The 13,970-nt window shown below is 41.7% G+C and overlaps 1 protein-coding gene across 4 annotated transcripts in view; it reads right to left on the reverse strand.

Annotated features, from left to right (window-relative positions):
• SH2B2 (SH2B adaptor protein 2) overlaps positions 1-13,970 on the reverse strand; it is a 68,369-nt gene that overhangs the window by 23,207 nt on the left and 31,192 nt on the right. For all 4 annotated transcript variants that reach the window (XM_087717235.1, XM_087717236.1, XM_087717237.1 and 1 more), the window contains one exon: positions 9,037-9,901. In XM_087717235.1, the coding sequence (XP_087573361.1) occupies positions 9,037-9,901 (865 nt within the window). The remainder of the gene's footprint in view (positions 1-9,036; positions 9,902-13,970) is intronic.

Raw genomic sequence — 13,970 nt, forward strand, 5'->3', positions numbered from 1 at the left:
CATCAAAACCCTCCAGTTGTAGGGTTGGTTCTTCCTCAACACCCACAGTTGACAAGTAGAGGACAGAAAAGGAACAGAAACAACTCTAGGACACAGGAAATTCTTTCGATCAAGTCATGCCACCAGGTCAACATTTATTGTCTCCCTTTGACAGCTGCCCTTATAACACTTATGTAACTAAACATTCATTCTAAACCCAACTGGCAATATGAGCCTTTCTTGATCTTCCAAGGGCCTTGACCTTGGAAACTGCTTGCATGCAACACTCTGTGTTTCACACTTGTCCATTTGCTTCTAGGCAAGAAGCACCAATGTGATCTGAGACATGGTTTATTTGCAGTAAAACTCATGTAGCTCCCCAAAACTCTAGATATTCTCAACCCTTCCACTTAAGGGCCATGGTATACAACTATTGTGAGAGCACTCAAAAAGAAAAAGCACCCCCTGTTTTCAGTGACAGATATGTATTTCTAAGGCAGATTAACTGTGAAGCAGAGATGCTTTTAAATGTGTCAGCATAAAACCCTTGCTGAAACTACAGGAGCCAGATTACAGGTTTAAAGGCTTTTACAACGGATCATTGGAAGGGAAGATGTGTAGTTATCCCAATATTAAAAACATAAAAACAAGAAGGAGAAGGAAGGAAGACAATACTTCAGCAGGTACTGCATCCTGCCATTCCAATAATGGTCTTTCTCTACAGTTCAGTTTTTAAAATATTTTAACATGGGCAGAGGTTTGAACCTCAGGATGTTTGAACATCTCATCCTCTTTTTTTATTGTAACTCTAATTTTTTTCTCAAATTTTGGAGAACCATTAACACCAACGGTTTAACAAACATACATGGGTAGGGAAAGGCAATATAATGAAATCCAGAAATATTTGGGACTTCTGTATATACTAACAGATTAGTTTTACTACAGTTTTGATTGCAAATTTCATTCATCTGATCATTTCAAATGCTAATCATGCTTTGAATGAGCCAAATTATATGGCTAGAAAAAGTGGCACGTTCACTCAAACGTTGCCTGCCAGTTTTTGCAATGTTCATAAAATAACACAATATAGGAAAGAAAGGGTATAGACCAGTGATGGCTAACCTTTTCCAGACCGAGTGCCCAAAGCATGTGCCCGAACCCCCAAAATGCAATGCATGCGCAGCCCTGCACATGCACCACGCCCCTGTGCATGTGCATCCCCTTGGATGCGCCCAATACATGTGCGACAGAGACTCAAAGACCAGCTGGCTGGCGGGAGGTGCATGTGCAGCGGAGCTGAATTAGGGTGACAGCTCACGTGCCCACAGAGAGGATGCTGCGTGCCACCTCTGGCACATGTGTCATAGGTTCACCATCACAGGTATAGACTGTGTTGCTTTTTCATCATTCACAAATCCAGGGTGAGTAACAGTACCATCAAAAGAGAAAATTCATTATAAGCAATAAAACCCAAGTGATAGCATAATGACAAACTAGAAAGAACAATAGTAGCAAATAGACAACAATTACCCAGAATTAATATTAATTAATAATAAGTGAAATCAATATTATATACTGCAGCATGGATTGTCCTACTGAGGATGCTAGCAGCCAGGTTTTCTTTCTAGGATGCTTTTTTTCAGTTATTGGAAGTATTTGCATATAGGTATGGATATAGAAAATCAAACTAGTTCACAGTAATCACAAAAACAGCCTATAAAAAACAGTAAGAAGGTAAAATCAAAGAAAGATACTCTATTTCCATGCACGTTTTAGGAGGAAGCTGGGAACGGCTAACCTAAAAAGGCAGGTTTTTAAAGTACACTTTAATGAAGTCAGTGTTGAGGTTTGGTATACCGCAGAGCGAAAGCTATTGCCTAGGCTGGGATCTACCACAATGCAGACCTCACTACATTTCACTAAATAGCCATTTGTAGTTCTGACATCAGGGCGCCCTGGGAAGGTCCTAGATGTCTTTTTGAGGCCAATTTAATCCAAGGCTTTTAAAAAGAATGTGATTCCTAATTGTTTAAACATAGTAGACCCCCATCATTAAATTGGGTCCTCATTTTACCCACCCCGGAAGGATGGAAGGCTGAATTAACCTTCAGCCTGGTGAGATTTGAACTGCCAAATTGCTGTCAGCCAGCAATCAGCAGAAGTAGCCTGCAGTACTCCACTCTAACCACTGCACCACCATGGCTAAATTTAACAACTGCAGTGATTCATTTAACAACTGCAGCAAGAAAGGTTGTAAAATGGGGTAAAGCTCATTTAACAATTGTCTTAGAGGGAATATTGTATGTCTGGTGCCTTGAGTTATTTATAAGAATATTAAATGTGGGATATAAATAAATAAATGGCATGGATTTATTTATTTATTTATCTTGGAAATGGGTAGAATATGATTGTTGATTAAATACCAGTTTCTAATGGTTTGAGCACTGCATAATGAACCATATTCCACAGAACACTTGCTTTGCATATTGAGAACTCCAAATGTAATGCTTCTACAGTAAGAATTTCAAGTAGCAAAGCTTTAGAAAACATTTGCCTTATGGAGAGCTGCAAGTATTACAACGGATATTACTTGGCTGAATGCATCAAATACTCTGTTCACAAACACAGTATCTCAGGTTTTCATAACAAGTGGGAAAGTCCAGGGTTTTTACATGCAGAAGATCCCAGGTGGCCTCCACTAGATGTGCCAATGGAAATTATTTAGATCTGCAATGTTTCTAATTCACTTTTGTCAGAAATAGTCTGGAGAGCAGCTAGTCAATACTGTGCTTGATGGATCTATAATCCGATTCAGTATATATAATTACATAGATACAAGGAAGATGCATTTGCAAGTAATAAACAATTATTTGATCATCATAGTGATGAGTCAAGGGGAGCCCTGAGCTCGTCTCTTCTCTAATCCCCTTTCCTCCTTCCATGCCACTGCAAGGAGATGGTGGAACAATTTTGCTTGCAACTTAGGAATTTGCTTTGCTTCATTTCATTTTGCTCTTGAGAGCTACAGTCATCTTTTATGCCAACAGATAGCAGACTGTTTAATCTTTTCCAACCGGATGACCTCCAGATGGATTAGTACTACAGCCGCAGAATTTCTAGCAAGCATGATCAAATGCATGATCAAATTCCAGAGATTGTCTGGAAAGTACCTGGATGGAGAAGACTAGGTCGAGAGTGGGAGTGTCTCTGCTTTTCTGAAAAAAAGTTAGCCTGGTCAACCAACTTAAGATTAAATTGCTAATAAAAGGGACTATCCTATCTGAGCCATATATTTTAAAAAAGCTACGTATAGGTAGTCCTCGACTTACAACAGTTCATTTAGTGACCATTCAAAGTTACAGTGGCACTGAAAAATGTAATATGACCATTTTTTCAGTTATGACCTTTGCAGCATCCCCAAGTTCATGTGATCAAAATTCAGATGCTTGGCAATTGGTTCGTGTATGTGACTGTTGCTGTGTTACAAGGTCATGCGATCACATTTTGCAACCTGCTCACAACAAAGTCAATGGGAAAGCCTGATTCATTTAACAATCATGGTTACTAACTTAACAATTGCAGCAATGGTGGGTTTTAATTTTTTTTAGAACCTCTTCTGTAGGTGTGGCCTGCTTTGTGGGAGTGGCTTGCCATCCATGTGACTGGATGAGAGTGGCTTGCCGGCCATGTGACCAGGTTGGAGTGGCTTACCAGCCATGTGACCGAGTGGGAGTGGCTTGGGAGTCATGTAACTGGGTGGGCGTGGCCAACTTGTAAAATGTGGTGAAACTCACTTAACAATACTCTTGCTTAGCAACCAAAATGTTGGCTCAGGAACTCTGGCATTGAAGCACACAAGTCTTAAAGCTGTCAAGTTACAAGACCCTTGTACCCCTAACCCTTTAGCAAAACAACCCCAGAGATGTTTAAACTTGACAGCTTTAAGACTTGTGGACTTCAACTCCCAGAATTCCTCCTCCAGTCATGTTGGCTCAGGAACTTTGGCATTGAAGCACGCAAGTCTTAAAACTATCAAGTTACAAGACCCTTGCACCCCTAACCCTTTAGAAAAAAACCCCCAGAGATGTTTAAACTTGACAGCTTTAAGACTTGTGGACTTCAACTCCCAGAATTCCTCCTCTCGCTCTTCATCTTGATGATGTGCAGACAGGCGCAGGGAGGGAGCTGGAACCGGTTCTAAACGGCAGTGTAGATTTGTGGAACCTTCTATAGAAGAGGCTAGAACTGGCAGGAACCCACCCCTGCATTGCAGTGATTCACAACTGTGGCAAGAAAGGTCGTAAAATGGGGCAAAACTCACTTAACAAATATCCCACCTAACAACAGAAATATTGGGCTCCATTGTGGTCGTAAGTCGAGGGTTACCTGTATAACTGTGGTGAAAAATGAGAATAAAGCAGATTCACAACTGCTACAGAGAAACCTGAGGGAAAAATATAACCAGACTTTCATTTTTATCATGAAAGAAGTATTCAGCGATCATCCAGGATCTGCACAAATTGTCCATATGGCTCACAAAAAAAAGGTGGGGAAATCAACATTACTCATCTCACGGAGCTGGAGACCTCTCAGGTTGCACTCTGCACTATTTTTGAACACTGACATCTGGAAGAGCTGCACGCCAAAGCAGCTTGAGAAGGAAGCATCTGACACAGCGCTTGCTAATTTCACGGACAACAAACTGGAAGTTGCCAAGACTATATGGGGCTCCAAAAAGCAAAGGCTGGCATTATCTATCCCAGAATAGTCAAGTCACCCAAGAATCTTACAGGTGCTGAAATAACGAACAACTCAATTAAGAGCGCTCAGATGGAGATACAAGATATAGAGTTACTGAAATGGGAGAAGCTACCATATCATCTGAAATGGGAGAAGATACCATATCATACATCAGGACCTGCTTAATTTTAAACATGGAAACAACAGCAAAACATTTCCCCACCATCTATTTTTTTTTATAAATGTGGATGGACAAAAAACAAGTGGCAAAGGTTGACCACATGTTGATATGACATTACAACTCTGTATTTTGTCATTTGTACTTAGCTACTTTATACAGGTAGTGCTCAACTTACAACATGATTCGTTTAATGACAATTTGAAGTAACAACAGCTGCGAAAAAAAACAATTTATGATTGTCCCAAAGGTGCTTTTTAAAGAGGCAACTGGGCATTCTTTCTTTGAATACATTTTGCTTCTCATTCAAGAAGCTTCTTCTGCTCTGAAGCGTAACATCTTTGCCTCTTGGAAAAGCACCCTTGGGACAACGATGACGTGGATGACTGAGAATCTCCATAGGCATTTGACTAATTATTGGTTTTCACGCTTGCAACTGGTTCATATTTATGATGGTTGCAGTATCCCAGGATCATGTGATCACCTTTTGAGACTTTCTGACAAGCAAAGCCAATGGGGAAGCCAGGTTCACTTAACAACTGTGCTACTAATTTAACAAGGGCAGTGATTCATTTAACAATGGTGGCAAAAAAAGGTCGTAAAATGGGACAAATTCACTTATTAAATTCAAATATTTCACTTAGCAATTGGGCTCAATTGTGGTTATAAGTAAATAAAATAAACAACCGCAGGAATCCAGTATGGTTTTAATGAATACGATTAATCAATATGGTCAAGTGTCGGGCTTTAAAATAAACTTAGGAAAAACCAAAATATTAGCTATAAATATGAATATTAAACAAAAGGAAGAATTAGGAGTGATGCTAGGATGTGAGGTAGTTAAAAAAGTCAAATATCTTGGAGTTAACATTTTAACTTCAAATGGGAAATTATATAAGCATAATTATGAACCACTTTGGCATAGCATACAGACAGAGATGAAAAAATGGGAGAAATTGCACTTATCTTTGCTGGGTAGGATAGCGGCAGTGAAAATGAACATTTTACCAAAATTTTTATTTCTTTTCCAAATGTTACCTATACTTAAAAAAGATGCGAACCTTTTAGAATGGCAGAAGGGTATCAACAAATTTGTGTGGGCAGGAAAGAAGCCGAGGGTAAAGATGAAAATAATGCAAGATGCACGTGAAAGAGGAGGATTGAAACTACCTAATTTAAAACTATATTATGATGCAGTGGCTTTATCTGTAATTAGTGATTGGACTCATTTAACCAATGATAGAATATTGAATATTGAGGGACACGATCTGGTATTTGGTTGGCATGCTTACCTGTTATTCAACAAAAAATTGGATAAGAATTTTAAAAGTCATATTTTAAGAAATGCTTTATTGCGGGTTTGGAGGAAATACCAATATAAATTAAATGACAAGATACCCATGTGGGCAATTCCTAGACACGCAATTGAAAATATGAATACAGCACAAAAACAGGACAGAATTACTTACAGACAGCTTCTTACCTCGGAAAGGGGGGTATTACAATTAAAATCTTTAGAGGTATTAAAAGAGGAGAAGGTAGTTCAAACATGGTTCCAGTATGGGCAATTACAGGCTAGGTGGAAAATAGATCAAAAAATTGGTTTTATCCAAGTTGAGGATAATCTGTTTAAACAAATAAGAGATCAAAGCTTAATGCATATAAAGAGGATATATAATGTATTAATACAGATGGATTCGGAAACAGAATTAGTTAAAGATTGTATGATAAAATGGGCTCAAAATATTGAGGAACCAATAATGTTGGATACATGGGAAAGAATCTGGGTAAGAAATGTGAAATTTACACAAGCTCAAAATCTGAGAGAAAATTTTTACAAGATGTTCTATAGATGGCATTTAGATCCTAAAAAGTTGGCTTCTATGTATCCGAATGTACAGCCTAAATGTTGGAGGTGTGGTTCTCTCGATGCTACATATTATCATATATGGTGGCCCTGCCAAAAGGTTAAGGCATTTTGGATAAAAATATGGTGGGTCATGCAAAATGTTTTTAAAAGAAGGATAAAGTTTATTCCTCAGTTATTTTTACTAGGTATATGTACTGACTTTACAGTGGTAGAGACCAATTTGATTCTGCACCTGATAACTGCAGCAAGACTGTTGGTGGCGCAATATTGGAAGAAGGAAGACTTGCCTACAATCCAAGAATGGACATTGAAAGTAACAAACTTAGCCGAGATGGCTAAAATATCGGCATATCTCAAAGATCATTCAAATGAGATATATAAACGAGACTGGAAAAAATGGATTGACTATATACAAAATAAATACGGGACTAAGAAATTCCAGTTAGCCTATGCTTAAGATCAGAAATGATTTAAACTGTTAAAAGTCAGTTCAGTAAGAAGAAGCTAAGCTCAATCTAGAATGTCATTAATTTCTTTATTTCTTTTTTCTCAATAGATTTTAGACTGTGTTAGTTAAAAATCCATACCGTGTACGGGTTCTGGGAAGTCGGGGGGGGGGGAAGGAGGAGGGGGGGTGGGGGGGTGGAGGGAGGGAGGGGCACACACAACAAAAAAAATGTACTTCAATGGCTTAATGATTGACAAATGATGACATATTTGTGGTTTTTTTTTTAAAGAAAAATAAAAAAGTTCTGTTTTTAAAAAATTGTGGTTATAAGTCAAGGGCTACCTATATTAGATCACAGGAACATTTTGGATGTCGGGATGCTTTCAAAAAATTATCCAAAGTGATAAGTGATTCAGAACATGTCCCCCAGTTGTTGAGCCAGTGTCTCTTAAGGTCATAAATGTCATGTAACAGCACATGTCACATCGATATAACCAAAGTGTGAGATCCTTTGCTATCAATTAGTTCTCCATTTAGGTATGCAAAGTCTTACAAATGCTGAAACAATAGCTTACATTCCTGAAAATACAGGTAGTCCTCAACCTACGACCACAACTGAGCCCAAAATGTATGTTGTTAAGTGAGAAATGTGTTTTTGCCCCATTTTACAATTTTTCTTGCCACCATTGTTAAGTGAATCACCGCAGTGTTTACATTAGTTAAGTGAACCTGGTTTCTCCATTGACTTTGCTTGTCAGAAGGTCACAAAAAGGCTAGGATATTGCAACCGTCATAAATGGGAGACAGTTATCAAGCATCCAAATGTAAATCACGTGACCACGAGGTTGCTGCAATGGTCATAAGTGTGTGTGTGTGTGTGGAAGTGTCATATTTCCCTTTTTTCAGTGCCATTAAAACTTTGAACGGTCACTAAATGAACTATTGTAAGTCGAGGACTACCTGTACCAGCTAAAAGGAACTCCTGAATTTCACTTGTAAACTGGAAGCTGGCCACATGAAGGAGTGTTTGATTCTCCACTGTTTCTGTACTTTTTAATCTGCTGGCTTCTTTATGGCTAACAACTGAATTACCATATTTTTCAGAGTATAAGACGTACCCCCCCCCAAAAAAAGAGACTGAAAATTTGAGTGCGTCTTATACTCCAAATGTAGACCCACCCACACACCGGCCCCCACCCTTCGGCCTCTACGCATCCTCTTCCTGGCTGCAGAGATTGCCACAGACAATGGCTTGCGTTTTTGGGGTCCACGCCTCAAGTTTCCAGCCTCTGAATGCTCCATTTGAGACCCATTTAAGGCTGCTGGGATCGCCAGAGCACATCGGCGCCTCTGCGCGTTGTGTTTTTGGCCTCCGTGCGTCACGTTTTGGGGTGGCGATCAGCAGCGATGTGCTTTGGCAATCCCCACAGCCTTGAACGAGTCTCAAATGGAGCGTTCGGAGGCTGAAAGAGAGGCGCGGAGCCCAAAATGACAACCCAGAACAGTTGCTGCCTTGTCTTACTGCTTCCGCCATCATCTGCTTTACTAACTAAAGCTTCCTGTGACAATCAGCTGTGCTTTAGAAGCTGCTTTTCAGCCCCAACGAGGCGCTGCGCTCACTCACCACCAGCGAACTAATGTGTTGAAGCTGACCAGGCTAAGAACACTAACCACATGAATACCTGGTAGGCAGAATTATTTTTCCCCTATTTTCCTTCCCAAAAACTAAGCTGTGTCTTATACTCCGAAACGTCTTATACTCCGAACAATATGGTACCTGAAAAAACGACATGCAAAAACTTCAGTAATGAAGACTGTTACCTTAGGAGGAACGTAGAATTCAAGAAGGAACCTTTCCCCTTCCATCTTTACTGCTTTCCTTAGCAGCAAACGGCATTTTTGCCACTGAGAGCTACCCACACAGTTTGTGTCATCGGCAACCATGTAACGAAGGGTTCCCTCTCTCTGAATGTCCACTAAGTCCACTTTAGACGATTGGCCCTTGGAAAGCCAGAGTTTGTGGGTCCATTTCTCGCTATGTTCTTTGCTAACAGGAGGGCAGTGCTCCCTCTCAGACTGTTTGCTCTGCACGGCTTCTGCGCCTGGCTCGGGGGAAGACCTCCGATGCCACATCTCCTTCATGCCATCCACCACGCACAAGCTCATGTTCCTCAGAGAAAAACCTTTCTTGAATTTCGTCTTAGAAGAACTGTGGACAGAGACATCTTCGGAGCTCCGGGACTGGCCGTAGGAGGAGACTTTTCTTGCCTGAGCCTGTTGGGTTTGGCTCAAGTACCTGCTGGAGGTGAGCGTGTGGTCCATGCTGTCTAGAGACTCCACGGACGTCTGCTCTTTTCGGGGCAAGAGATCCCGCCCGTAAGGCATGTGGCAGTTCTGAAGGCCCACAAACGGGACAATGTTATACTTCGTCGGGGAATTGGACACAAACACCCTGTTGACCTCCAGGCTGAAGATGTCCAAGAAGTTTGCTGCAAAATGATGAGAGAAGGAAGTCTCGGCTCCGGGGGTGTCGTAGTGGGGATTTTCCTTCAGGAACTGGCAGAACTTCTGAGCAAAGTCCACAGCAGCAGCCTGGGCGTGGAGCTCGCAGAATTCCCGCCAGTCGGGAAGCTGGGAGGGAGGTTCTTGACAAAGAGCATCGCCATTCATGACTGTTCCATTCCACCTACAACCAAGAGGAAGACAGTGAGTGAGTGAGAAAAGCAAACAAGCTCTAACCACCGGGTTGGGTTCTGGCTAGCACTACTGCCGGTTCACTCGTTTGCGCGATTCGCATGCATGCTTGATGCACGCTGTGTGTCCATGCACAGTGCAATTAAAATGGTTATGCGCATGCGCAGAACTGAAAAACAAGATGGTGGCGCTGATGGAGCCGACCAGGAACCAGTTTGGAGGCATGGCAGGCCTGGGTTGCTGCCAATTCCAGCAACTCAGGATGCCAAACCACTACTGGTTTGGCCGAATCGGTCCGAACCGGTATAAACCCAGCACTACTAACCACACACCACTACTAACCACCACAGGTAATCCTTGACTTGCCACCATTCATTTAGTGACCATTCAGTGTTAAAACAGCGCTGAAAAAGTGACTTATGACTGTTTTTCACACTTATGACTGTTGCCGCATCCTCACGGTCACACAATTAAAATTTGGGTGCTTGGCAACTGGCAGGTATTTATGTCGATTGCACTATCCTGGAGACATGTGATCACCATTTGTAACCATCCCAGCTGGCTTCCAACAAGCAAAGACAATGGGGGAAGCCAGATTCGCTTAATGGTCGTATAATTCACCTAATGATTCGCTTAATAACTGCAGCAAAAAGATCATCAAATGGGACAAAACTCATTTAACTGTCTTGCTTAGCAGCGGAAATTTTGGGTTCGATTATGGTTGTACATCAAGGATTTGCCTGTAACAGAATAACTTGATTGGCTTGTACTGGACTATTTCAGAAGAAGTGGGAGGGCCTGGAGGAGAAACAGGAGCCCTAACCGTAGTAGTAGCGATTAAACCTCTCAACAAATTCAGCAAAACATTAGCCTTCATAACGTCTAAGATCCATTGAATAGGCCAGGGATGGCGAACCTTTTAGACACTGAGTGCCCAAACTGCATGCGCGCATGCCCAAACTGAAAGGTGCGCAAGTGTGCATGCCCATGCATGGACATGCACAAACGCGGACATGTGCACATGCGCAGCAGAGATGCAAAGACCAGCTGCGAGGCGGGGGATCCCAACACCGGCAGTGCAGCAAGAGTTAACATCTTTTTCTTTCGTGATCTTCTGTTTCGTTATTTGCAGGGAAACAGAAGCTCACGAAAGAAACGCCACGGAGAACTGACCTGGGGCAGCGGTGCGCATGCCAGCAGAGAGGGCTCTTCCGTGCCACCTAAGGCACACATGCCACAGGTTCACTATCACGGAAATAGGCAAACACCCCAATTCTCTCTCAATTTTTAAAATGATATTGGGCTTCAAAATCTTAACTTCTCAGTTTATTCATCCAGCCACTTCATACACTGCAAATTAACACTATACAAAGGTAATGGATGGGGATATGCATCTCACTGCTCATATATTTTGGAGATGTAAGAGTCTGCAGATGGCACTTAGGCTGCAATCTTGTGTCTGTCAAGATCGCACTGCTAAAACCTAACCACAAACTCTTGTACTCAATGGCCCAAATTATAGCAGGAAACAGTTACACAGACCTACAGATATTAAAAATACTACTCCAACCTTGGGGGGGGGGGGGGGCGGAACTGAAAATCTAAGCCAAGTATTCTGTCCTGTTGCCATGGCAACATTGCTACCTTGTCTCCATGTACGTCTTTCGCATGGAAAAAAAAAGTGATTTTAAAAAGTGAGCCGGAACCCCCGCCTGCCTTTGATGCATGCATAGATAAATGCACTCACATGAACATTAAATCACCAACTATGCTTTCCTAATGTGGCTTTTATAACCAGAACACAATATTGAAAGAGAAGAAAATCGTCTCATCCTTTCAAGGACATTCACACCTAAATTCACCTCCCTTTCCTGGCTCTGAGGTGGCCTATTTTCTGTGTGTTCCTGGAATACGTGTGCTTCCCATGGAGCTTCTATCTCACTGCCTGCCTGTCACCAAGGCAGGCTGGATCTGGATCACGATGACCCATTTCTGACAAGGCTGCTGGACAAAACACAACCTCTCCCGGAAGCCTTGTCTCCTCACATCATGGAAATATTGATTGGGTGAAATATAAGTCGGTCTTCCCATCAGGAAACTCCCTTGCCTTCTCCACTTCATTTGTCTGCCTGCCCATTAGCCTTTCTCCCTTCCAGTAATGCAGAAATCAAATATAGGTAGTCCTCAACTGAGCCCAAAATTTCTGCTGCTAAGCAAGTCAGTTGTTACGTGAGTTTTGCCCCATTTTACAACCTTTCTTGCCATTGTTGTTAAGTGAATCACTGTGGTTGTTAAGTTAGTAACACAGTTGTTAAGTGAATCTGGCTTCCCCACTGACTTGATCACATGAGCTCGGGATACTGCAACCATCATAAATATGAGCCAGTTTCCAAATATTGCTCATATGACTGTAGGGTTGCTGCAAAGGTCATAAGGGTTAATTATGGTCATACATTACTTTTTTCAGTGCCATTGTAACTTCAAACTGTCACTAAAGGGGTGTAAGTCGAGAACTACCCAAAGAGCTCTCCCATTTTGGAGGAAGAGAGCACATCCTTGGGGCAGTGTATCTTCACCAATCCTTTATTTATTTAATAAATACAGCCACCCATCACAGATATTTGACTAATCATTAACAATAGGGTAAAAACAGTACAAAAACACAACCAAAATTGTAAATAACATAAAATAGCAGCCAAGAACACCCACAACATCCCACAATCAAGTTTGTTAGCAACTTGGTTATGTTGATTGTGGGATGTTGAGGGTTAAGATCTGCCAAGTTTGTTAGCAACTTGGCAGATCTTAACACCGATCATAATGATTAGACCGATGACAATACAGTATCAACAGAGGAAGGGGCTAGTGATGCAACTCCATGGTCTCAAATGATAGAGAACATGTCTATACTTCAAGAAGGAAGAAAGCTCTGAAGGACACACAGCCCTCTATCTATGGAGATTCTCAGTCCTCCAGGTCATGATTGTCCCAAAGATGCTTTTTCAAAAGGCATTACCTTGTTTTTCTTTGAAGATGCTTCACCTCTCACCCAAGTAGCTTCTTCAGTTCTGACTGGATGGTGGGGAATGGAAGAATTTATATTCCTTGCAGACAGCTGGTCATTTGCATTCTTTCAGAGTCATTGAGGCCAGTTGGATGTTTGTCTGTGTCCTCAGGTAGTGCAATGGGTGTGGAACCTTCTTGAAACTGTTGAAAAGATTGTGATCTTGTGAAGCTGTGTTTTCTGTAGGATGTTTTCTGCCCTGTGTTCCTTCACTGTTGAACATAGGTGCAGGCTGTTGGGGATGAATCTGAGTTGTCTCCATCTCAAAACTGAATCACAAATGGTTCCTGTAGTCTGCAATTTTTCTGGAAATACATTCATTCTCCCGCACTCATGGATTTCCAGAAAAACTGCAGAGGGAGATAACATAGACTCATCCCCAACAGCCTGCGCCTGTGTTCAGTAGGGAAGGGAACACAAGGGCAGAAAACATCCTACAGAAAGCCCAGCTTTCTGACAAACCTCCAAATGGCCTCAACGAGTCTCTAAAACAATGCAAATGACCACATGACTGTAAGGAATATAAATCCTTCCATTCCCCACCATCCAGTCAGAGCTGAAGAAGCTTCTTGGATGAGAAGCGATACGTCTTCCAAGCAAGAAAGTCCAGTTGCTTCTTGAAAAAGCACCTTTGAGCCACACAGCCCTCGTTTTTGGGAATGGCAGTTTTAGAGAAGTGCAATTTCCTTTTTTCCTTCCATGGATTCATGGGAATGGGGACTGTGGGTGTTTCAGCAACATGGACAAATGTGCTAATGTTTTCCTTAAGGAATGAGAGTTGTCAACTATCTGGCAGATTCAGGCCATGCTTGAAATTTGCCTGTTTTGGGTTAGGACACGGCTGATTAACAATGACAACTTTACAAGTTGTGGACTTCAGCTCCCAGAATTCCTTATCCAGCCATGCTCAGGAATTGAAGTTGAAGTCCACAGGTCATACAATTGCCATAGTTGGCCACCTCTAAGTAAGTGGGATTGTGGTTTATTACCCCTGGTT

Source organism: Thamnophis sirtalis, unplaced genomic scaffold, assembly GCF_051295495.1.
Source record: "Thamnophis sirtalis isolate CommonGarterSnake01/CBP01778 unplaced genomic scaffold, rThaSir2_p1.2 scaffold_6, whole genome shotgun sequence".
Classification (NCBI taxonomy): domain Eukaryota; kingdom Metazoa; phylum Chordata; class Lepidosauria; order Squamata; family Natricidae; genus Thamnophis; species Thamnophis sirtalis.